Below are 26,707 nucleotides of genomic sequence, written 5' to 3'. Positions count from 1 at the left end.
TACTTCTAAAAGTCGTGTATCATGCATAGGAACGTTGACGCCTGCAAGGTTTTTTTTAGTTTTACAGGCAGCGTGTGGACGAAATGCAGCTTACCAAAGAATTTTATTGGCTTCTATAAAAATTAGAACGTCAAATACTGAAAATCTATAAATAATACAATCTTTGGAAACAATGCTAAAATGTGTTTAAATATATATAGTCCATGGCTTTGCTGAAAATTTCTCCTCTACACTAATTTCTTCTTCTGTTTTCTATCTGATCTGCATTAAACACTGTCCTGATAATACTATTACTAAAATTTCAATCTATGCTGATCACACTCTTTTTGTGTCATACCTGGGTACACACAATAGATACACACTGCAAACATTCAATTATTTGGCAAGGGAAATATTTCCTTGTATTAATTTTTAAATAAATTAAAAATTTGCAATGACCACTCTATAAATGCTGCGAATTATTTTCTGATGAAGTGGCCAGTTTAGAGGAGGCCATTTCAGTAAATCTATTTTTTGATCGAGTAATAGTAAGCAATTGATTCTTCCTGGGGTTGAATGTAACTCACTAGGAAGATCCCCAAACAAAAATGGTTTATAGGTCACAGGTTAAGAAGGTTTGCATAATTTATACTTTAAGACCTCATCTAAATTAAGCTTCACAAAATGTCATATTTTTTTCCTATTTTCAGCCTTTTTGACCTTGAATCAAGTACCAACTGTCAAAATGATTATATAGAATTTCGTGACTCAGATGAAACAGGCCCATTGATTGGTCGGTTCTGTGGTAATTCAATTCCAACTAATGCCTCATCTACACAAAATCTTTGGATTAAGTTTGTCTCTGACGGATCAGGAACGGGTACCGGATTCATGGCTAATTATGCACAAAGTAAGACACTATGCAGCCTTCTCCAAACTTTGCTTTGTTTTTGGTCGGGTGGGGGGTAAGAAGTGGGTGGGTGCCCCTTTTTTTTATCCCTATTTCACATTAATGATTATGTATATGTATTGAAATATAGAATTGCAAAATTGAATATTAATGAATGGATGAGTTATCTCGATTTATTACATCGAATATATCCAGCCCAATTGTGCAACCGAATGAAAGGGTGACTGGCTGGCTTAATAGTCTGGTATTAACAGGCACCCAGCAACTGCGCAAATTAGTGGAAGGGTGCCTGGAGAGATAACAAGTAGTGATTGAATGGCTATCCCTGCATTTATATTTCCCTTACTGCTGATTTTTCAATATCAATGTTTTGTAATGGTTTACTTTTAACGTTTTTATTTGGTGAGATTTTAATAAGTAATAATTATAATTTCTCTTGAATACCTTAGGGACTACAAACGATTACATCGGACCCTCTGGCCAGTTTTCCAGCCCCTTCTATCCATCAAACTACCCTGATTCCGTTTCATTAAGATGGACTATTACTGTATCGCCTAGTGCTGTAATGCAGCTAAGATTTATAGATTTTGTACTTGAGGATTACCTGGGCATTTGTTACGATTATGTACAGGTATGTATACTGTATGAATTTGATTCAAATAAATTCAAGAATAATATTAAAAGTGGTTTACAGCAATTTTCGCTGGCGCTCATTTTATACAAATAATAAATATTTATGAGTACAACATCCAATCTGTCACTGAATAAAAGGTTGCACAAATTAGAAACATTCGTTACTTGTTTTATACGAGACATACTACATATACAAATTCACTGTTGTGTTGTTTCAAAAGGCCAGTATATACACCAACTGAGGTCTAGGTATACCCAGCCTAGGCCTATGCTAGGAATAGTCAAAGTTCAGGTTTGAGGTAATATATACACACATCTTCACTTTAAAGGTAGAATTTAAATATTTTATTGATTTTTAATGGTTGATTTGGCAATATTTTTTATCACAAATGGGCTTTACCCATTTCGAGAGTAAGGGCCTGTTTCTGCTGAGCAAAAAACCATGTGTTTTTAAACGGTTATTAAAACATGTGTTTTTTTCGCAGCAGAAACAGACCATAAAACAAAAACATGTTTAAGAATGCGTTCCAAAAATGTGTGTTTTAACACACATTCGTTATAGGGTTTGCACTCAAAAAACAAAATAAAAAGTTTTGTGGTACACTTTTCTGCTGCAACGCAATACCGTGTTATTCATGACCAATCGGTGACTCAAATTGACTTCTTCATTGGTTTGATCATTTGTGGGAAATTCGGGGTGAATAAAAAAATGAAACCAACAGGATTTTTCATACTTTTGCAGTGTGTTTATTTCTTTCGCAGCATGCGCTGTAGATCACAGGAAGTTTATGCCTTACTCTGATATGTATTATGAGGGTGGTAGGTGACCCATGCATTTTTCAAAACAGCTATACTAACACTGGTATATCCAATATTACTTCAGAGATACACATAATATTAAGAAAGTAAAGGTTAAAGGTTATGCATTTATACTGCGCAAAAACAAGTGAACAGATGTAATTGGAAAAACAAGGAAAGAAAACCAAGCCAGGACCCAAACAAAACAAATTCTTGTTCTCAACAGATATTTGATGGCTTAGACGAAAACTCTGCTCAATTATTAGAAGCTTGTGGTTCGACCATACCTAACACAGTCTATACAACAGGCAGTGTTGCTTCGGTGTACTTTGTATCAGATTATACCATTAATGAACGAGGTTTCTTGCTTGAATGGCAAGAAACAGGTTTTACACCTAGTACTCAAGGTAAATAACAAAAATGAAATAATAATAATAATAATAATACAGTACAGTTTATCTTGTAATCTATACAAAATACAATGGCAGCAAAAGCTGAAATACTCTAAAGCCCTGTCTATATCATCAATTTTTATTTGACAAAAAACTTGGTATGCCCATATATAGTCATGATGTGCCTATATATGGTAATGATATAATGTCATCATGACAATACCGTAAAATCTTCAATAGAATCTCTGGGCTTTTCCCTTTTTTTGTAACCTTTGCATGGGCTTCTTTTCAAGATAGGCTTCTTTTGAGATGGGCTTCTCTTTGAGGCTTCATTTTTAAAGAAAAGATGAGGGCTTCTTTCAAAATTAATACTGTAAATTTTGGGAATTACTACTATTAAACAATAGGTCCACTGCAAAAAATTTTCAACTATGAAATCCTGTTAAAAACAAGAAAATCATATGACTTATTTAAAGTAGCCTCGAATAGAAGCCCATGCCATCTTGATGGGCTTCTTTTGAGGCTACTTTTTCAAACTAAAGAGCGAACTTAATTTCAAAATTGGCTTCTTGAGATTCAGCCCATTGTGCTTCTATTCGAGTGTTATGGTATTTTGGCATGTCACAGGTTTTTGTCAAATAGAATTTGATAGATGTTAGTATCCTGGGTACGATGTTATAAACTATATTTAGTCGAGTCGCCGGCGACTACAGTAATCCCGGCAACCACATTTTGTTTTTGTAGCGGCCGCGGGTGGGAGGACAGATGGACACCCAGCAGGAAAAAAAAACAGCTAAACAAAGGGGAGAAAACTCCCTGAAGCTAACTGCCAACCAAGCCTAAGTTAATTAGTAGGTTTTAGTTTCATGGGACATCAACAACTTTTTTCAAAATGTCAAACTCAAAGAGCTCAATCACCAAGCTCATAGAGACTTTTTTGCATGATGCGTTACACAAATTCAACTATTATTCTTATTATTATTAATATTATTAATTATTAGTTTGGACACATATTCAGTACTTTCTTTTTTTTCCTCAGCCATGTGTAACTTTGATCTGCTGTCTGCAGATTCCAGCCAGACCTTGCAATCTCCTGGATATCCTAATGGATATGCAAATAATCTGCATTGTACCTGGCTAATCCATGCACCAGTTGGATCCACCGTGTACCTCAATTTCACAGCAATGCATGTGGAAACACATGCAAGTTGTGTTTGGGATTATGTTATGGTGTATGATGGTAGGTTGAATAATGTATTAGCTCTGGGCAATTATCTTGGGCTTTGTAATTTTTTGTTTGTTAAATTACCCATGTGCTACAGACTAGCTTAATAGTTTTAGTCCTATATATAGATGAATAAAGAAATTGTGTAATATAATATCTCTGACTGCATTTGAACCTGTGACCTCTCGTCACTGTCAAGGCGAGCATCATAACCATTAGACCACAGAGGTTTCATGGGTGAACAGATTCAAATGCCGCCAGATACACTCTATTACATAATAGGTACGGCTAGAAACAAATTATTGCATATAATATAAATTAAGAAAGCTGCTAACACTGTTAAATTATATATAAATCATCAAAGAAAGGTAAATACATTGTTCGAATAAAGATTTGATAATTAAGTTTCCCATTTGCAGAACCTTTAATTTGTGTAATATATTGTACAGGTGATTCTGAAAATGCACCCCAATTGGCCAAACTTTGTGGACGGGATGTCGGAAACCCTATCATCTCATCGGACAATACTCTGTTAATTGTTTTTCTGACAGATGCATATGTAAATGATACTGGATTTGAAGCTACTTACAAAACACGTATGTAAAAAATATCTCATCGTAATATGATTATAATTTTTTTTAAAGAAATGCCTTTTGTGCGCAGCTAATTCAAAGTCAATATACTGATCGTATTATCAATTAGCAACCAGTCACCGCTACAACCAATGTTTTGAATAAAATATATACATAAAGCAATTAAAGCAATTTAATATTGTCCAGTTATTTTGGACACTAGAAAATAGAAGCCTTAGGTGCCACCAATTTTCTTGATTTTCTTGACCTAATGTGCCCCTCTTAAAAAAAGTTACGAATCCGATTATCATTAGAATTGTATTACTATCCTAGCCCTTCAGGATTGGAGGGGTAAAAGAAGCACTTCCTACGATAAGAAGTTTAGGGAATTCCCGTCGCATCAAAGGGCCTGACAATTATCTTGCACTGAGGCCCTTTCGCACCTAGCTGCGCCGCTGGATATATTTATATAATAAATATTGTCCCTATAAAACCTTTAATGTAACTTAAAAGATAACAAAAACCTACGTCTTGCATGTGCACAGCTATGATTTTTGTTCCCATTGCAAATGTTGTTTAACTAACAAAAAGAGCAACATACTATAGTACTCTTCTAATAATAGCCTCATATTAGAGAATATTTGGTGAAAACTATAAATATATAAAATACACTGATAAGAATAAAATTAAATATATAATTTTAATCCACAATATATTCCCATTTTTTGAGAAACAAACATTATATTTATCAATGTTGTAGGTAAATTTGTGTCTGAATGCGATGTGTTTTTTCCAATGTTAAGATTGTGGTGGGAGACTCCGTGCTGATCAAGGCGTTCTGAAATCACCGGGATATCCAAGCAACTATCAGAACGGCTTAGATTGTCAGTGGCATATTGTTGTTAGCCCAGGCCGCACGATACAGACCTCGTTCAACGACTTCCAGCTGCAAAGCTCCTCAAACTGTGCCAACGATTTTGTACAAGTACGCATACAATTTTCAATGATAATAGACACGAAATGAGACTTATCGTTGGTGAAATCATATCGAGATATTCACCAAAATAGATCAAAGCCAACATTTTTTCAAAATTTTGATTTTTATGTTTTTGAATAACTTGATACTTATATTTTATAATTGTGTACTTTTTAAGTAGATTTTCTTACTAAAATCGTGTTCTGCCTATCTTCCGTAATTCTAGTCCTATTGTTTGTCAGGTTAGTTTATCTTTGAGGCCAGTTTTCTCAAAACCTGGTTCTCATACACCTAAACTTTAAATGCTAACATCTCTGGATCTATTTATCCTAGGGAAGCCATTCAAAAACCAAATTAAAGCTTTTCTAACGAGGAGACTCATTTTGTAGTGAGACCTCACATATATCATATTATTTGTTTCCCCAGTACAATAAATATATAATTATGTTGACTGGCAGGAATGCCGAAATGATTCTTATTGTGCTGTTATCACAGCACATGGCTAACAATACGTACACCTCATTCACTGACTTCCAGCTGTGAAGCTATGATTTTCAATGAAGATAAATAGTTTTGAAAAGATATATTCTATTGTCTCCAATCGAGAAACAAATTGAACACGATTACTGTTTGGCTATCCAGCATACTCCTATTATGAACTCTCAAAGTATTTATTGTAAAATCATGACCTAATGCACTCGAAAACAAACAATACTGAACTGAAGTACTACGTTTTCAGTGGAGTATCTTGGGGAGGAGGGACCTGTGTGTGAGCAACGGTCGCCATGAAAAATCGTGCTCAAATACTGTAGATAAAAATAACCTCCAATCACTTTGTTTATTTTGCAAGCTACCCCCACTCACCCGATCATCGAGCCCCCCTCCCCATTTTACTTTGAGTCTACGCCATTGTATGTTTGAAACAATACTAGTATGTTTGAATCACTGGATTTTGTTTATGTATAGCATCTTGTGCACATAGTTGTCTTGTAAAAAATATTGCTACCTAGACAATGATCAAGTTCATTAATAATAGTAATTCTTGGCCAATATGTGCATGAACAATGAATAATAATAGGTGAAAATCTCAGAGATATTAGTCTCAGTCTTGTAACTATGATATTAAATGGATATGTGTCACTTCACACTGGCTAATAACATTACTTGCCTAGTTCTTGGCAAAGGTATGACTTTGGTCAGACAGCACATACTTTAAATAAAACATTATGCACCATTTTATCAGGTGTATTTGAAGCAGCGCCACCAACATTAAATGGCTTGCAACTTTTCTCTGGGGACCATTCAGCAGAGCAGCAGTAACAGAAAACAAAAACACTGCACGTTTTATGCACTCCTATATTCTTTTTTTTTTTTGGTTTTGGCATTTGGTATTTAAAGATTTGTACCTCAGTCCCTTGACTGTGCCAGTCGTTGGGGGAATGTGAGTACAAAAGAAGCCAACAAGTTTCTCCATGCTGTTCTGTTGACTGCTGTCATAAGGATTTCCGGGAAAGCCAGTCCTGACTATTTCTGATGTTACCTACATAACTTTTGAGAAACTTTTTTTTCTTTACTTTTTTTTAAAAGTCTAGGTTACAGTAAGAAAGCCCTGCACAGGTAAAAATTGGTAACTAAAATGAAATGTCTTTGGATGTCCCCTAGCGGTAGTTTCCAGATTCTCAGAAATTTTCATTTCAAATTTGGCGGAAATGGTGTCTACATTTAACAAGAACTATTATTTTGTACTTTTCTTCTATATAGTTCTTCAATGGTGAGTCGGTTAATTCTCCAGCCTTGGGGAGCAGTAATAAATACTGTGGAAGTAGTGTTCCGACTTTACCAGTAACTGGGAGTAATATGTTAGTAGTAAGAATGGTAACCGATGCCAGCGTGAATGCCAGAGGTTTTAGCATGACCTTCAGTGCACAACAAACAGGTAGGCCTATCACTTGTGCTAGGTGTTTTATTTGTCTATTTCTTGGAGAGGTCACCTGTGCACTGTCTTCATTTTTCATTTTTTGTATTTTGGAATATAATGCTTGAAAGGTGAATGAATAGATGGATGGATGGAGCAATCAATCAATGATTTTGTATTATGGATTGATAGCTAAGTGGTCAAAAATGTTAATGCATATTTCAATATTTTTTCTTACCAGGCTGCGGTGACAGCTTTACTTTGAGTAACGTCCCAAGTGGTCAGTTTATGTCACCAAACTTTCCAAATAATTATCCAGATAACACAGAATGTGCTTGGACGTTTAGTTCCCCGGTGGGTGAAGCTATTCAGCTGGACTTTGTTGAATTCGACCTTCAGACATCTTCAACGTAAGTAGAACGTAAAATATTCCTATCAAAGTTAAGGACTAAAGGCCTGTTTATACTTGCAACGATAACAATAAAAAGCTAAAAAAACAGTTACTTTTTGTCGTTATCGTTATCGTTGCAAGTATAAACAGGCCTTAAAAGAGGGCTGACTTTTGGAGGGGAACATTTAGGGTATGAGAAGAGAGAAGCACACAGAAATAGGATAACTGACTCTATGACAAAGTGACTTTAACATTTTATTTTTCTTTGGTCTCGAGCATAAAAGAAAATTAATGGACTCGCCCTAGCTCACCTATACACACCCTGCGTGAATGAACAATATTCTTGTTTCCTTCTCGCTGATATTGATGATTTGAAAGAAAAGCTTACCCATTGTCTGATAAAAGTGTCTTTGCCTCCTGATTTCTACAGACAGAGCTACATGATTTGTTTGTGCTAGCGCCCTGCTTAGCCTGGCTTTGTGTAGGCTTTGACTTTTCCAGCGTTTAACCAGTTTTGCCTGGTTTTACTGCTCATTTCCTGTAACAGGCTTTAAGTTTAATTTAGCCCATTCCATCTGAAAATGAATGAGAGGAGCAACAGGATTGAACCAGGATCAAAGTGCACACACGGTGGCTGCAGGAATCCAGTGGCTACCACCAGTTTAGCTGACTGCCCTTAGCTTCTCTTTGATTAAGGAACTTGGATGCAGATTAATTGCTTATTTTCCAGTCAAAAGATTTTGTTAAAAGAACATCGCCACTCCTTCGGGTCCTCACTAAGCCTTGTACAGAATGTTTTTTCCTAGACCCTCAAGCATCTTGAACCATTGGCAGATTCAATGGGAGCCTGGGCCTCCCTAAATTTTTCAAAATTTAAAGAAAAATGAAAAATAGGAAAATTATACTTAAATTTTAAGTGTGAGAGTGCCATTTCCAGTCATCTACACAGGGGTCCCAAGTCTCTCAGACTTGCGGGGCAGGAGTCTCCCGGAAATCGGGATGGCCTCTTGCACTTCCTCAAGCCAGCAAGAATCTCTTGGAAATTAACCCATCTCTGCAAATTCATAATTTTGCATGTTTTCACTGCTTTATTCCCCCACCCTTCGAGCAGCCACCGCAGATCTCCCGGAAATGGCTTCTTTTGGGACCTCTGTCTAGAGGTGCCATAATAATCAATATTCTCACCTCAGCCCTCGGGACTGTGGTGTGACTGAGGTACACACCCAAAATCTGAAAGCCTCTCCCTGGGCGCCCTCTATTTCAAATTTCTGGATCCACCGCTGTGAACATCATTAGGATTGTAGCATGTCTATATGGAATAACAACATACAATTTAATTGATATGTCAACAACATTAAAAATTTTACTTTTCTCACTTTTGATTTTCTCTTGAAGGTGTGATAATGACTATCTGGATGTGTATGATGGGCCAACTGAGAACTCCAATAGACTAGCAAAACTTTGTGGGACTCAAATTCCAAGCACAATTGTGTCTTCTGGTAATGCAATGTATGCTGTATTTCGCTCGGACTACACGCAAACATTATCCGGATTCAAGGCCAACTATGCCATTGGTAGGTATACAGTAGCATTAATCAGTAAGAGTTTATTAACCCCATTTATTTTCCCACCACCCATCTTTTCACTATCTTATTTAGCAAACCCGCCGCCCTCCAAAAATGATGATTTTGAATAAAAATATAATTTTATATTTGGCCAATTAGCACACCTGCTGCCACAGAAAAATCACAATTTCAGAAATATGTATTATTAACTTTATTTTTATTACACCTGCCGCTGCCTTGAAATCTTGAAAAATAAGATGTGTATATTTCTTTCTAATTATGTAAACTTTTAACCATCCCATTTAACACTACTTTTTGTATTTATTTTCTACTCCACAGTCTGGATGCTTTTGGCAGAACCATTTACTAAATAAAAAAATAAAATTTTAGTTTAATTTTTTTTCTGCCCTCTTCTGATGATCTTTAAGAAAATAAGTTCGCGAAACATTTTCTCTTTCTGTATTTATTACTCGGGGCCTCCTGAAAATAGTTAGTGGATTGGAGATGTGGCTTGTTTGAATCCGTACGACTGTCGTATGACGACCCCAACTCTGCTGCCTTTGAGCACTAGATGACATGATGTCCTCTCTGATTGTTGGTGGCAGTTTGAACGGATTGTCATTAAAAACGATTTGTTGCGTACGCGTCCCCGCATTGCGTTCTTCATAGAATCATGTTGGCCGACAACCGTCGGTGCCCGGCTTAAGATGCCAGCTTCCAATTACATGGTCCTAGTTAAATTCCAGTCAAAACAATTATTTTTCCTCCCAACTACAAATAACTCTACTTCATAAACCTCACAATGAAAGTTAGTTTCTATGGCATCAACACCATTTTGCAAGAGACGAGTCATTCATGTAATTTTTAATTCTTTACAACCTTAATTGGCTTAACTGGTTTATGCACTGAACTTTTAAAATCTGTGCATATTAACTTTGGTCCCTAGTTCAATTCGATCTGCTGCCCTCTTTGTTTATAACCTTTAATTTTTGTATATTAGCTAAATGATAGAAATGCAAGTTTCAACAGCCACCCTCTTTCAATAGGTAATTAAGACATTGGTATAATATTAGCCGTGTGCCCGTTAAAGAATGCAGGTTACAGTATCTTTGGAAAGGTGTAGGGGATTGTCTCTCAGAGTAGTGCCCAATTCACCATTGAAGGATCATACTAGAAATATGTCTTCAAACTATCGTGGGTTATCCTTGGTACCCAAACCAAATTAAACCCAATTCTAATCATTTCACATCACAAAGAACCATGTGATAGCTATTCATTTCATATATTGTAGTGTATGTACAGTAGTTGTTTATGATCACCTTTTTTTTGTGTATTGTTTCTTGATGACAAAATAATGAAATGAAATTAATTGAGAAATACATACAGATATATAATCAATAAAATGTTTGTTCCAACCTTTTATGATTTGGCCTGTTGAAACATGCATCTGGAATAGATGATAAATACAAAGCAACTGAATTTTTAAAGGATCTATTAACTCAAATATTCTCTATTATGAATTTCAGCAACCTGTGGTGGAACAGTTGCAGGTACTGGCGGAAATGTCACTTCGCCCAACTTTCCAGCTGTTTATGACAATGACCTGAATTGTGAGTGGATATTCCGTGGTACTACTGGCCACTACCTCACTGTCAGTTTCTCTGTTTTCAACCTTGGTGCCAATACTGATAACTGTGCAACTGGAGATAAAATTGAGGTTTATGATGGCAAAAATGACTCATGTAAGTAAGAGGTTCATCTTACAGTCATATTGTACAGTTCTGGATCTTGGATTTTTTTTTTTTTTTTTATGAAGGAGAGACCTATGTTCCAAGGGGTAGAAACAGGATCTATGGCCTAAGGAAGGAGGTTGGTATGTCTCTATTGCTGGGGCCCAGTGTGGTAATCAAAACTATCTTTTGAAAAATCCAATTAGTAGATTAGCTTTGTTTTAAATGATTGAAGATTGTTATTTGGTTCTTTGAGAAAGTGGTCTTGAATTAGAATTGTCTCGATTTGGAGGGTGCACTGTATAATATAATATTGTCAGATGATAATGCACTAAATACATATTACACTATGTAAGACATAATATTGTATTAGTATTAATGCACTACTAGGAAAATGCTGAATTTTTAGCTGCAATGAGGAGCTCTAGAAGTACTCGGCTGAGTGATTAATAGATCATTTTTAGCTCTACTGCCTCTATTATACTGCCCTCATGAGGCTGATTGATTAAAAGTTGATTGATCAATATATCTTTTTTAGATCTACTGATTAATAGTTGATTTATTAATGGATCTTTCTGCCCTCATCGGAGATTTCGAGACTACAAGATTTTATCTAATGTTTGGTTATTAAATTTCAGTTATAGTATAATTATAGTTTTGTTTGTTGTTTAAATTATGGCCTTAATAATCACCTCTATGTAGCTAGAAATGATACCTTCACTGAATAAAAATGAATTAAATGAAAGCACTAATTTATCTTAAGATCCGCTTGTTGCAACCCACTGTGGAACATCGTTGCCCGCAGCCGTTGACACCTCCGACAGTTTTGCCTTTGTGCGATTCACCTCTGATGCAACTCAGCAGTCATCTGGCTTTATAATGGGTTTTGATTCCAGTTTAGAAGGTAAGCTCTTTAATATATCCTTCATATTTTTTTCATTGGATTTATATAGCACACATCACTGTACATAGCATATTTTTTCTTAGTCATCGTGTATAGATAAAATCATACACAGCATGCAACCTCCTCTACTTCCTAGAGAGTGTTCCTGGTTATGTGTGTGATTCACTCCGAATCGTTCACCTCCTACCAGGCACCAATTTACACTCCTGGGGATAAGAGAGGTAAAAGTCTCATGCCGAAGGACACAAGCAGTGTCACGTATGTTTTTACACTTTCTTTTTGTAGGACCTTCGCAACAATATCCAAGGGGTGTGGCTTAGCAGGAAGGTTAGTTACGATAGACTAAAATGTTGACAATTTTGCTTTTTTGTAGACTGTGGTGGAGATTTGGTTACCAATACGGGTGCGTTTACATCTCCTAACTATCCTGGATTGTATGCGCATGCACGTGTTTGTGAGTGGAGAATCACCGTGCAGAGCGGACACCGAATTACATTGGATTTTACAGATTTTGACTTGGAAGATAATGGTTGTCATTATGATTATGTAAAGGTAGACATACTTTGAATTTTATTGACTTTGACTTGGAAAATCATCCACATTGTGGAGGTAAACATATAATTTTTAGAGAAATATCTCTTGAAATGTATGAAGTACAGTAAGATAAATAATACTCTTGGTACAGTTATTGTTGAGAATATGAGTAACAAGTATGGTTTATTTATTGATTTGTTAAAGGTATAAAATTATTTTTGAATTTTTTTTTTCCAGTCAAATAAAAATGGCATCACTCACATCTGTTGATAATAAAACATCTTCAGAAGATGTACTGTAGCAGTCCACTGCTAGACATATCCTTCCCTCCTTCCATGCTCCTGCTCTTTTTTGTTGCAAACAGTTGGTTTTGCTCTACTATCTTAGATCATTGCGATTGTTAATAAGCTCACCTTAACAGCAACTGACCTAGACAATGTCTATGCTAATTTTTAGTTTGATATAAAGAATCATTAAACTACTCATTTACACATGTTTAGATTGTCAGTAGACAAGAAAAATAATGATTTCATTTATTCTGCCATTCTTTAAAACCAGGCTCTGGAGGGAAAAAAAATGTTGATATGTTGTAGAACTGATTTTTCTAAACAAAATTCTTGTCATTCACAAGATAAACAAAAAGCAAATTCATTTGCTGGATTGATGGATGGATAAACACCAAGGGTAACCCACGAAAGTCTAAAGAAGACTTGTTTCCAGCGCGGTCCTTCACTTGGTGATTGGGCAGTACACCGGGAGACAATCCCCTACTATTTTCCGAATAGTGTGCTGCGTTCTTTAACGTGCACACGGGCCATAATGCACACAGGACTAACAACTTAAAGGTCGCTTCGAAAGACGGTGCACTATCGTAACTTGCATTTCAGCTGAAACTCTAGGAGAGCAGCGATGGGAACTGAACCGGGGACTACAGATCTCTACGGTTCATCGGACACACAGTGGCTACCACCAGTTTAGCTTAGCTGCTCACAGTATTTTTTTTCTCTGACAAGTGCATAACAGTAACATTAAAAACATTAAATAGAAAAGTATGGTCTGCAAATCAATAAAAAGTTACTTTGATTTGATTCATTAAACATTAATCAACAATTTTTAAAGATTTTTTAACATATCTTTTATTTAATAAGATATTCTTACAAAGCCCTAGCTTATGTTCTGTATTAGTAATGGTGTGTGTAATATTTACAGGTGTACAATGGGCTGGATGATCAAGCGCCATTGCTTGGTACGTACTGCGGAGCCACGGCACCTCAGGATATTGCATCATCTGGTAACCGCATGCGGGTAGTGTTCAGGACTGACTATAGTGAAAATGCTCGTGGATTTTCGGCAACCTATGATTCTCAAGATGCATCAGGTATATTTAAAAAAAAATAGAAAATTAGGATTTTAAATTTGATGTCCTTGTTTAATTTGATGGCTTGAACTTGAATGAATTTGCTATCATTTATTACCGTGTATACTTGCGAATAAGGCGATCTATGTGTAAGATGACCCCTGAGTTTTGAGAAGATTTTTGGACGATTTTTATATGTTAGGTGTATAAGATGCTTATTTCCCCTGCATTTAAAATTGTGCTCATTCATACTTATAGTAAGTAGCTTCATTTCAGTAGAAAATGCACTTAATGGAGAATCCGAACATAAAACGAGCATGATTTAAAAATAAAAAATGTGTATGTGTTGCACATATAAAAACGACCTCCTGGATTTTTTATCGTAATTTGCTAATTTAAGCCTGGTTTTAAATGCATGTTTGTTTACTCACCTGTGTAAAATCACTATTTGGTACCATAGGAAGGCTTTCAACATCCAAATATAATAAATAATAATAACTTCATTTAATAAAGCGCAAAACAATATCCATTAAAAATGTTCATCGGCGCTGTACAGAATTTAAAAATATTCATAGACTTCACTTAGAAGACATAGAACATACACTTTAAACACATAAGAAATATACATTAAAAGCTAATAGAAATGTAAATATAAATAAATTGGTCTGATTCTGGTCATTTTCTTGGTACCTTGAGCAAGGCAATTAATCCATTTGTTCTCTCATCACATAAAGAGTGTGTACCTTGGAGCTTTGGATGCCACTGGGTAGAGCTTTTGGTATCTTGCGCAATATACCTACAGGGGAGGATCCTGATTACTGATTGGTGGAAGAGGGGTTGGGAGGCTCAATTTTAAAAGTTTTTGCTCAGGAAAGTAGTAACATAAAAAGTTCCATGGACCTTCCCATGGAAAAGGTTTGCACCATAGATTTGCTGAAAATGAGCCGTGAGGTCTTTCAGTGATTCTGCTATTAAAGTTACTGTAACACTGTACATTATTGTTAACCCTTTGCTCTATGAACAGTTTGCGGCGGCAGTCTGGTAGCATCCCAATCCAACGAAGCCACATTCTTCAGTCCAGGCTATCAATTAACAAACTACAGTTCGAATCTTGACTGCGAATGGACCATCAGTAATCCTGACATTGTAAACTCGAGCTTGTATCTTCGGTTTGATGTTGGTTGGAATATTGAAGATCATCGTGATTGTAGTTATGACTACTTGGAAATCAGAGCCGGTAAGTAGCAAAAAAATGTTAGTTGAGAGAGCATAAGCATGCACAAGATTTGTAATTTCAAAAATGGGATATTATGTACCTGATTATCAGTTAAATCAGTTTTAAAAAATTTAAAAATTGGTAAAAATCTCTTTTAAAAATTTACACAATTCAAAACAACATTTAAAAAATACATAAATTCTATATCACTCTAAAATAGAGGAAAAAAAAAGAGATAAAATAAATGATATTAAATTAAATTACTTCTGCAGCAACTATATATATATTTCTCTCAGATTACTTAGGAAATGTTTTATACATTTGATTGAACAAATAATTGGTGTTTATACATAAATTGCAGGTACTGATGTAACCGGAACTTTGATTGGTCGTTATTGTGGTCCAACGGCACCAGAAAAAATTGTAATTGGTCATCCATCGATGTATGCAAGATTTGTGACGGACACTAACACTGAGAAGGATGGATTCAAAGCCTTCTATGGTGCTTCAGGTTAGTGTTATTTTTCATTAGGAAGCTTTCTATTTGTGCAACAGCGTGATGCTAGCTTCGTAAAAACCGTACAAAGTCAAAAGAGCCATTTCCGGCATGAAAAATGGGGCGTGGCACCTAAATTTCAAAATGTCATAACTTAAAAACCGCTTGGAAATTGAAGCTGAAATTTTGGATTCTTTCTTTGACACATCAAGGTATTTTTAGAAATTTTTTTCAGGAAAATATAAAAAGTTGGTGGGGTGGGGGGTCACATGGCATGGTGGTTGATTTGAGCCAGAATGACCCAATACAATTAAATGATTTTTGTGTTTCCAAAAATGTTAAATCTGTCATTTTCCCAATTTTTTTACCATTAATATTTTTAATATGTTTATCTGGCATGCATGCACGTATGTATGTATCAATACATCAATGCATGCATGCATGTATTATACACCTTTGGCAAGATGTACGATTCTAATATTTCTAGAAATCTGCTGAAGGAAAAAACCTGAAATTTATTAACACTTACGTTTAAATTTGATATTGTAGTTTGTGGCGGGTTGTTGTCAGGTACAGACGGTGTCATTACAAGTCCAAATTACCCAAGTGATTACAACTATAATGATGGTTGTGTCTGGGTGATCGAAGGGCCTGTCGGATCAACGCTTACGGTATGATTTCTGCCTTACAAATTTGTGTTAAAATGGCCAATATATGGGCAAGATGTCATATTGCATTAAGATTTTTTAGGCCTTATGTGGTACAAATTACTGTGAAAGTAGAGTATGATTTGTGATGTGCTTTATAAGCACTATATTTTAATGGTATCATTTTTTTACTTAACTCTGCAGTTAACATTTACTTCATTCGATATTGAAACACATCCTAACTGTCAGTACGACTATCTTGCTATTTACAATGGTGGGACATTTGATGCACCGATGACCTCGGGCCAGTATCCGCTGTGTGGCCAGAATGCACCATCCGCTGTCACAACATCCTCCAATAAGGCTGTCGTTAAGTTTATGTCAGATGACATTCAAAATAACTCAGGATTTAGATTAGAATGGACAACTATAACATCAGGTATGGTGTATTTGGCAGAGTAGAAATATTGACTTACCGTAAATTGAAAAAAAAAGTGGTGGTTGATGAGGAGGATGAGAAGGATTATGTGGATTACAAGGAGGATTATGAGTAGGTTTATGAAGAGGATTATGTGGACGATTATGAGGATGATTAGGAGGAGGTTTATGAAAATGTTTATGTAGAGGATTATTTCGAGGATTATGAGGAGGATTATGAGGAGGTTTATGAAGAGGATTATGAGGAGGATTAGGAGGAGGTTTATGAAAAGGTTTATGAAGAGGATTATGTGGAGGATTTAGAGGAGGTTTATGAAGAGGAATATGTAGAGGATTATGAGGATGATTAAGAGGTTTATGAAAAGGTTTATGAAGAGGATTATGTGGAGGATTGTGAGGATATGAGAATAATGGGAATTATGATAAAGGTGATAATAAATATTGTATTAAGGAGGATAATGGGAAGGATTATGATGAAGGTGATGAGGATTAAGGACACGTTACACTATGACGATAACGATCAACAATAAAAAGCAATTGTTCATATAGAAAACGAAAGACGTTTTTACATTAGCACGATTCGACAACGATTGATTGTGTGTACGATAAAAAATAATTTCACAAATCAAATGATGTCATAATCATGATTTTACTACTACGATTTTATCATTTTCCCATGATTATGATGTTATTTGATATGATTTGTGAAAATAATTTTTTATCATATACATGATAAATAGTTATCAAATTGTGCTAATGTGAAAACTCATTTCTTTTATTTTATCATTGATCGTTATCATCAGTGTGTAAACAGGCTTTTATGATAAAGATGATGAGGATGATAAGGATAAGTTTTATGATAGGATGAGAATGAGATCAGGAGAAGTTGGATGTAGAAGAGACTGAGTAGGAGAATAGATGGAAGAGAAGATGAGGATAAGGATGAAAAGATTATTTATGCTGATGTGTTGAAGATGATATATATATATATATATATTATATCAATTATTTAATATAATTTGTATTGCAAAATAATACAGTGTAATAATAATAATAATAATCATCATTAATATAAAAGATCATCAAGTATGTGCCATATTTTGTATCAATATATTTAGTTTACATTTTAAAATATATTTTTCTGCAAGGTTGTGGAGGAAATTACCATGGAAATACTGGAACTATTAAAAGCAGTAATTATCCCAGTAATTACAATTCTAACGAAGAATGTATTTGGACCATCACTGTTGAGCATGGCTATCATGTCCGCTTTAATTTTGACAGTAACTTTGACATTAAAAGTACAGTTGGCTCATGCACAGGTGATGTCTTATCTGTAAGTAATGTTCCATTTTAATAGGTTATGTTGTTAATAACTTATATTTCCTTTACAATCAGTTAATAATTATGTTGATTTTTTAGTGTGATTTATATTGATTATAAATTTGAATGAAATGCACCATAGCATAAGGCTTAAGAAGATACTGTAGAAAATGTGTTACCTTATCAGAAACTATTTAACTGTATAAATTATGTTTAGTTGATGAAGAATTAGAGAAGGCACAGTGTTAGTGTGTAAATAGGCTTACCAATGTTTAAGTGAATGAGCCAAGATGTCTTGCAACAGATGGGGAGATCCTATGGAAGAGAAAGGTCATCAAAGCAGTGGTGGCTAAACTGTAAAAAAAAAACAGTCTTGTCGCTAGTCCGGATAAGAAATCAAGGACCAACACCAGGGGTCCCAAGTTGGAAAAATCCTTTTTGGGAGATCTGCTTAAATGAGCTTTTTTAACATATTTAATTTTATTTTGCTGCACATGATGATAATCATCGGCACTGACTTTGTAGTATTAAGTGTTAAGCATCAGACATGTTGATTTAAATACTAATATATGAAAATGTACTTTCATCTACAGGCTTTTGATGGTGATTCCACATCCAGTGCACCTCTTGGGAATTTCTGTGGAAGCTCTGCACCATCAACAGTCATTTCAAGCAACAACAAACTGACTTTCAGAATGCGTTCAGATGGCAGTAACGAAGGTGTTGGGTTCCAGGGATCATGGACTGTAGGTAGGTGGGAAAATAAGGGTAAAGTGTCACTTTATGAAAGGTGTGACATTTACTTGTATACTTGTTGATATTGGACTTCAGGAAGGTGTGACTTTGTGTGACATTGAAGTTGGACTTAAGGAAGATGTGACATTGGGAATGGACTTTAGGTGGCATAAATATTGGACTTCAGGAAGGTGTGACATTGGGAATGGACTTTGGGTGACATTAAAATTGGACTTAAAGGTGTGACATTGGGAATGGACTTCGGGTGACATTGAAATTTGACTTTAGGAAGGTGTGACATTGGGAATGGACTTTGGATGACATTGAAATTTGACTTCAGGAAGGTGACATTGAAATTTGACTTTAGGAAGGTGTGACATTGGGAATGGACTTTGGATTACAATGAAATTGGACTTAAGGAAGGTGTGACATTGGGAATGGACTTTGGGTAACATTGAAATTTGACTTCAGGAAGGTGTGACATTGGAATGGACTTTGGATTACAATGAAATTGGACTTCAGGAAGGTGTGACATTGGGAATGGACTTTGAGTGACATTGAAATTTGACTTTAGGAAGGTGTGACATTGGGAATGGACTTTGGGTGACTGAAATTGGACTTAAGGAAGGTGTGACATTGGGAATGGACTTCGGGTGACACTGAAATTGGACTTAAGGAAGGTGTGACATCAGGAATGGACTTTGGGTGACACTGAAATTGGACTTAAGGAAGGTGTGACATTGGGAATGGACTTTGGGTGACATTGAAATTTGACTTCAGGAAGGTGTGACATTGGGAATGGACTTTGGATTACAATGAAATTTGACTTCAGGAAGGTGTGACATTGGGAATGGACTTTGGGTGACATTGAAATTTGACTTCAGGAAGGTGTGACATTGGGTATGGACTTTGGGTGACACTGAAATTGGACTTAAGGAAGGTGTGACATTGGGAATGGACTTTGGGTGACATTGAAATTTGACTTCTATTGAGGAAGGTGTGATATTGAGTGTGGATCGCAGTTGAATGGGGCAGTGTGGGCTGACCTGTGGGTTTATGAGACAGTGTAGTCATACTAGGTGTTTGATGGCATGTCTGCTTCAATTGAACTCGTATCTTTTAAAAGCCATACACATTAAATTAAAACTGAAAATGTGTGTTTGAGTCTTGTATGTGTATAGGTGTGTGTCTGTATTTGGAACAACATACTAATAATATATAAATTATTTCTATTTTTTTTGTCAGAATGTGGTTTAACATTCAATGCTACAAATGGAACTATTACATCGCCTGGGTATCCAAACCGCTATGATAGTGATCTTTCATGTGATTACCTCATTAACTACGATTCCACACAGCGACTTCGTCTACGATTTAAAGATCCATTTGGAATTGAGGGTAAGCATGTTAGGTAGCATAGCATTGTTAGCATGAAGAAAAAATCAATAAATAATTGCTAGTGGAATGTACAGTGCGGAAACATATCCTAGAAGGCAGGCTGATATTCAGGGGCCCTCATCTTTTGATGGTTTTATCAGCGAAGTATCTTTATGGGGCTTAGGGAGTGGAATTGTTTTTAGTCATTAGAAGAAAGTCCTGCTGTCAGAGGATTTGAACCCAGGACTCTGGGATTAGAAGGCAAGCATCTTAAACACTAAGATATTCAACTCCACACATAGCACTAGGTTTTGACATAAGTATGTATAACCGCGATCAATGATGTTACTTTCTCATTTTAGGAATTTTAAAACATGACCTCTGAAGAGATATTCCTAAATAATGGTACATTTGAAAGTGAAAGTGTTTTTCAGTAATGCTCTATAGTTTTTTGGTTTTTTTTCGGGGGTCGGGGGAAGACAATATTTTTTTCTGCTGCAGCATTGATAGGAAAATTTGTGGCATCTACAGTAGGAGTATTGATATGGGGGAAAGGTGGGGCCATGGCGTGACGTTTAAGAGGAGTCTCAATCCTTAACCCTTGAATACTTCATTGTAATTTCTTTGATAGGCAAATTTCTAGGGGTGGGACGCCTGGGAGTGTGAAAAATTAACAAGAGGTCAAATGTAGTCCAATCCACAACTGGTTGAAGAGTTGAATGTAATTTTTAACCTATGTATCAAATTTATGTTATCATTGTAACAGGCGGAACAAGTTGTCCCTATGATGGGTTATCACTCTATGAGGGAACTAGCAGTGCAGGCAGCTTGATTGGTACATACTGTGGTGATTCAGTACCGGACATGGTTGAAAGAGAAGGATCAATGTTTATGAACTTTTATAGTGATGGATCGGATAATGACATTGGGTTTTCACTGATATTTGAACAAGGTAGGACAGTTACATAAGGGCTGGGGTTTAAGACTTTTTGTATTTGCTTATATCTGATACAGCAAAATATATTTCATATTATCTTGTTTGACAAAGGAACAAAAGAGGTTGTCCGATCCAAACTTAACGGTGTGTTTCTTAAAGTTTTCTTACATTTTCACACTACAAGAAATTGTCTTAATTTTGCAGGTTGTGGTGGTAACTACACAAGTTCATCTGGTGAAGTTTCAACACCACAAGACTTTGAATCCTACAGGCACAATGAGAATTGTACCTGGCTTATCACAGTCAGTAACAACAGAGTAATTGAGATAATGTAAGTGACAACAACATACATAATTATAATTGTCTCAAAGTATCTTTATTGATTACATGAGTTATCAAAGTATGATTGCAAGTTACTATTCTCGTCCCAGTTATTACCCTCGCCTCTCCGAAGGAGAGGTGAAAGGTAATGGCAGAATGCGTCTGTCTGTGTGTCTTTCTAGGCGCATAACTCAAAAACCAGTGGACCGATTTAATTCAAATTTTCACACATTGACGGTGTTACTTGTATCTCGGTGCTGATTGCAAGTAAGATACAAATTTTGGAACGTTATTTTCCTACCACAACAGACAGGGCCAACTCAAGCGGATCGTTTGACTTGGCCGAGCCGACTCGTGCGGAGAGACCGCAGACTGCCAGAATAGGGGGTGGGTCAAAGTCTGGCGGGCGGACTGGAAGTAGTTCATACAGTGTGCAAACTCACCCAATTGATGGGCATGCCACGTGAGGCCTATGATGCTAGGCCTCGTTTGAGGCCTGTGATGCATGGCCTTGCTTGGCAGATCGACCGGATTGACTGCGGGCCATAATTTTTTCTGTACATAAATATGGCACGACAAGGTGAGGGTTTGTAATCTCAGATTATTTTGTTTGTTATAATGTAATCAACTGTGCCCTAACAATGATTTTTATCCCAGCTGTGCGGTGTGAAAATATGTTGATCTGACATTAGCTTAGAACAGAACTAAAGGTGTCACCCTCATTAATTTTCAAATAGGTCTAAAATAATCTCAGGGGTCTCAAGTCTCCCGCGAGTCACCAAGGTCTTCTGGAAATTCAGACGGCCTTCTGCAAGAAAGTAATATATCTCCCAGAAACCAACCCATCTCTCACAAAATTCATTACTTTTACCAATTTTTACTAGTGTATTATCAATTTTTGCCCAGATGACAACTGGTGATGCAGAGCAAAATAAAGTTACATGTATTAAGAATGCTCATTTGACCAGATCTTTCAGAAGTGCCTTCTTCCAACTTGTGACCCCTTGACCTTTAGAGAGCAGGTTAGCTCAGTCTGCTAATATGGTGGTAGCCACTGTGTGTGTGCAGAACCGTGGGAATCTCTAGGTCCCCGGTTCAATTCCCATAGCTGCCTCTCCTTGTGTGTGCAGAACCGTGGGAATCTCTAGGTCCCCGGTTCAATTCCCATAGCTGCCTCTCCTTGTGTTTCAGCTGGAGGGCTGAAATAGAAGTTACAATAGCTCACTTCGGATGAGACGTTTAAGCCGTTGGTCCCTTGTGCATTTATGGCCCATGTGCACGTTAAAGAATGCAGTATACTCTTCGGTAAAGAGTAGCTGATTGTCTCCCGTGTAATGCCCAATCACCACCAGGACCCCACTGGGAATAAGTCTTTTTCTAGAATTTTTTCGTGGGCTATCCTTGGTGTTTAAACTGAATCCTAATCCCTGTACTATTCAGTGATTCTAATCTTAGCGAGCTAAATTCTATCAAATGCCATGTGATGGAAATTTACTTTGGGAACCAAATTTAAATGTCTGCATTCATCTACTACCTGTCTACCAGCAAAGCTAATTATTTGGGTGTTTAACCTTTATTTTGTTTCGATTATTTATATTAATCCGCTCTTGCATCATTTCTGCATTCTTGCAATTTGTTTTATTTTGGTTTTTTTTTTGGTTTTTTTTGTAGCTTTTCAATGTTTGATATTGAAGTACATCCATCCTGCAATTATGATTCCCTGACCATTTACGATGGGGACTCCTTGAATGCTAATGTACTAGCTGGACCATTATGCGGACAGGAAATCCCTCAACCCATCAAGAGCACCTCCAACACTATGCTACTCAACTTCGTGTCTGATTATTCTGTGGCCAATGCAGGCTTCCGAGCTGGTTACTTTGAAACGTTCAGTAAGTATATTGTTTTCTTTAAATTTTTGATTAGTTATTTTTTGGGTTTTATAAATTTTTATTTTAAATGGTGTATCATAACAGTTAAGTAGCAAACTACTGTTTCCTGGATCATATATGCTTGAAGGGCACATAGAAAAAGTGATTAGATTATGACTCTTTTTTTTTTTAAATTGATGAGTGAGCGCAGTTTTTTTTTCTTTTAATTGGAACAATAGATTATTTCGCTTTTGTATTTATCGATGAGGGATGGACTGTTTATATTTGGTCTGTAATAGTAAATATTGTATAAAAATTGGTTTAATTTTATAGTTTCTTAAAGAAATTGTATTTGAAGTCACAAAATCGCATTGTTATTTTTACGCTGTTGAAATAATTGATGCGGCAAAAAAAAAAAATATCTGGCTTGCATATTTTGACTAGTTTTGTTAAACTCTTAATTATGTATTTTTTTCACTGAAAATGCTGAAACACTTGAGGCTTGCCATTCCAAAACCAGTGTACAGTCGCTATATGTTAAAAAACTGAGCATTAGAATGTGGTAGTATTGTATACTTTATTACAAAGAAGCCCAAATGCTTTGACTCATCATTTAAACTTTGACATAGTAAGTCAATTCCAGTTAAAATGACCCATCATTTTAAAGCTTATAATGTAGAGAGTATGAATATATTAAAAAGTCAGTATTCTGGTTTTGATCATTGATGTTGGTTTTGGGATGGCAAGCCCTATAGGTGAACCACTTCACAACCTGTTATTCGACCTTGTGGGTCAGTAAAACCAATATTATCTTGTGCAGTACAAGATACTTTAAAGCAAATTTCCCTCACCTTATATGGGACAATGTTCCAGTTGGGAAGCAAATATACTTCTGTTTGGTTTTTAAAAAAAATATATAGTAGATACTTATAACACATTTTTTTTTTAATGTAAGCATAGTTTTGTTTATAATGTTAAGCTATTTTTTATTGTTATTTCAATTTAGCCAGTGAAAACAAATTTTGAAAATTTAATACTAGTGGCAAGTTTTTATATTAATGTACATAGTTTATAAAATTTATAAAGCACTGAAATTAAATATTTCACAATCTTCCAACAAGGCGAAGCACAAGGATGTGGTGGAAGTCGAACAACCCCAACAGGTAGTTTTACAGACGTTGACATAGATAGTGATGGACAATACGAAAACAACCTGGACTGTACATGGCTCATATCGGTTGATGCCAGTAAGGTGGTTAAGATTTCCTTTGGCAGCTCTATTGGCATTGAGGCTGGAATCGGGGGTCAATGTAACTATGATTACATTCTGGTAAGTTTTTGCATCAGTAAGTTATTTTCTCTCATTACATTTCTGTGCATTTCATTCCATTTCCCAGTTTCTATTTTGGTTTTACATTGTCTCCCATGTCACTTCCTTCTCACAAGCATGGAGTAAAGGCGCAGCTCTAAGGTGTCCACTATTCATAATTATAAAACTAGGTTCGCAAAAAACAAATGTCTTATCTGAAAAATATATATCTTCTCTTAGAAAGAAATCTATTTTTTACAATGGGCCCAAACTTTGGAATTCCTTAGATATTTCCTTTAAGTCTTTACCTAATATTTATTCCTTTAAATCTAACTTGAAAAAATCTCTGGTCTCAGCATATGGCCTGTCTCTTATACACATCTAGATGTGTATAAGAGACAGATTCTAATCTTAGCGAGCTAAATTCTATCAAATGCCATGTGATGGAAATTTACTTTGGGAACCAAATTTAAATGTCTGCATTCATCTACTACCTGTCTACCAGCAAAGCTAATTATTTGGGTGTTTAACCTTTATTTTGTTTCGATTATTTATATTAATCCGCTCTTGCATCATTTCTGCATTCTTGCAATTTGTTTTATTTTTGTGTATATGTATGTGTATATTATACTGTACAGTTATGCATATGTATATGCATATATATGTATATATAATATATATATATTTTTTTTCTTATCTACTTTTGTAATGTTAATTAAGTTTGAATACATTGTACTATTTATGTTGTGTGTGGAGAAACCAATAAAACAAACAAACAAAACAAACAAGGTGTTCCCATTCAAACATTCCGTCGGAAGTGGTGGGGGGGGGGGCTGTATGGATACACGGGTAGGTTTGGGGGCTGCCAGGGCTCCCCAATGAAAAGACAAATGAAATGAAATGAGTACAGTAGCACCTTCTTTAGACTAACGAAATTTATTGAGACACATCAAATGAGGGAGATAGAGAGGGAGAGAGAGAGAAAAAAGAAAAAAAATAGAAGGGAAGTGTGAACATGGTACTCTTCAAAATGAGCTAATTTTTTATTTTAAGTTCTATGTACCAGTGCCTGGTCAAGCATTTTTAAACAAAAATCTTAAACAACACCCACTTCAAATTTCTTGTGTTACTGAGGCAGTTATTACTTTATCAATGTAAGGATAGTTTATGAAATAAATGTTATTAATCTATGATTGAGAACTAAAGAAAGGCACCTTCTGTGCTCTTGCAAAAAATCTTAGCTTCATAGACGTAAGGAAACACTTATTGTTTTTCTTTTATGTTCGTGGGCCATGTCAGTCTATTTCATGAATACTTACTGTACTGGATTACCTGGACTAATTGCCTTTGCTCCCGAAACGGAACACCCCTTTAATTAAAGTATAACAGTCCTACCCAGGATGGCACTTTTGAACAGTCTCCGTAAACAATAGCCCTCATTAACTATTTACTTAGGTTATATTTATTCTCATTCCTTAGATACGAGATGGATTCAGTCCTTATGCTCCACTGGTTGGTAAATTCTGTGGAACCATTGTACCATCTGATTTCATTGCATCATCCAATCAACTTTACGTTAAATTCCATTCGGATTCCGGCATAACTGGAACAGGATTCACAATTAACTATGAAAGTGTTGATCGTAAGTACAACTGCAAGTTTATTAGATGCAAGCTTGGCATTTCAACATAATATTAAAATTGATAATAATAACTACTACTTCTTTTTCTAGTCTTATGTGCAACAATATCTTTCACATATATTTGATGAATCAGAACTGATATTGTACAGTGAACATATATAACAGATATATTTCAACATTATAGTAATAAATGAGGTTTTATCATATCATAATATCCCTTAAAAATTGTGGACCTTCCCAGGGTGTCAATCAAACTTAACAACTGACCAATCAGAACAAGGCAAGGAATGTGTGTGCGTATGTTTTTACATTGTCGTTCAGTGGGACCTTAGCAACTATATGGGCAGGGCTTAGCAGATAGGTCCACTGAATTGTGACTTCAATTTGTTCAAGTCTGTTTCGTGAATACTTACCTGGATAACCGACTAATTGCCATTGTTCCCAAAACGGAACACCCCTTCGAAAAAAAATGGAACAGTCCGACCCAAGGCGCCACGTGCGAACCGTCTCCCTA

The 26,707-nt window shown here is 35.8% G+C and overlaps 1 protein-coding gene across 1 annotated transcript in view; it reads left to right on the top strand.

The window, feature by feature from the left end:
* The window catches only part of LOC117111848 (cubilin-like), a 79,627-nt gene that overhangs the window by 42,344 nt on the left and 10,576 nt on the right, over nucleotides 1–26,707 (top strand). Inside the window, exons 33-57 of the mRNA XM_033254857.1 lie at nucleotides 690–889; nucleotides 1,339–1,520; nucleotides 2,547–2,727; nucleotides 3,752–3,952; nucleotides 4,387–4,533; nucleotides 5,313–5,494; nucleotides 7,247–7,421; nucleotides 7,642–7,810; nucleotides 9,187–9,365; nucleotides 10,883–11,098; nucleotides 11,850–11,990; nucleotides 12,364–12,542; nucleotides 13,734–13,902; nucleotides 14,906–15,118; nucleotides 15,459–15,608; nucleotides 16,143–16,264; nucleotides 16,445–16,679; nucleotides 17,827–18,014; nucleotides 18,595–18,751; nucleotides 19,982–20,134; nucleotides 20,880–21,065; nucleotides 21,255–21,381; nucleotides 23,043–23,263; nucleotides 24,364–24,572; nucleotides 26,031–26,193. Coding sequence (XP_033110748.1) covers nucleotides 690–889; nucleotides 1,339–1,520; nucleotides 2,547–2,727; nucleotides 3,752–3,952; nucleotides 4,387–4,533; nucleotides 5,313–5,494; nucleotides 7,247–7,421; nucleotides 7,642–7,810; nucleotides 9,187–9,365; nucleotides 10,883–11,098; nucleotides 11,850–11,990; nucleotides 12,364–12,542; nucleotides 13,734–13,902; nucleotides 14,906–15,118; nucleotides 15,459–15,608; nucleotides 16,143–16,264; nucleotides 16,445–16,679; nucleotides 17,827–18,014; nucleotides 18,595–18,751; nucleotides 19,982–20,134; nucleotides 20,880–21,065; nucleotides 21,255–21,381; nucleotides 23,043–23,263; nucleotides 24,364–24,572; nucleotides 26,031–26,193 — 4,445 coding nt within the window. The remainder of the gene's footprint in view (nucleotides 1–689; nucleotides 890–1,338; nucleotides 1,521–2,546; nucleotides 2,728–3,751; nucleotides 3,953–4,386; nucleotides 4,534–5,312; nucleotides 5,495–7,246; nucleotides 7,422–7,641; nucleotides 7,811–9,186; nucleotides 9,366–10,882; nucleotides 11,099–11,849; nucleotides 11,991–12,363; nucleotides 12,543–13,733; nucleotides 13,903–14,905; nucleotides 15,119–15,458; nucleotides 15,609–16,142; nucleotides 16,265–16,444; nucleotides 16,680–17,826; nucleotides 18,015–18,594; nucleotides 18,752–19,981; nucleotides 20,135–20,879; nucleotides 21,066–21,254; nucleotides 21,382–23,042; nucleotides 23,264–24,363; nucleotides 24,573–26,030; nucleotides 26,194–26,707) is intronic.

The sequence above is a fragment of the Anneissia japonica genome, unplaced genomic scaffold (genome assembly GCF_011630105.1).
Source record: "Anneissia japonica isolate Jap-2015-1 unplaced genomic scaffold, ASM1163010v1 scaffold1203_len951721_cov167, whole genome shotgun sequence".
Taxonomy (NCBI): Eukaryota; Metazoa; Echinodermata; class Crinoidea; order Comatulida; family Comatulidae; genus Anneissia; species Anneissia japonica.
Note: the sequence above shows the minus strand (reverse complement) of the source record. Positions and strands in the feature narration are given on the sequence as shown.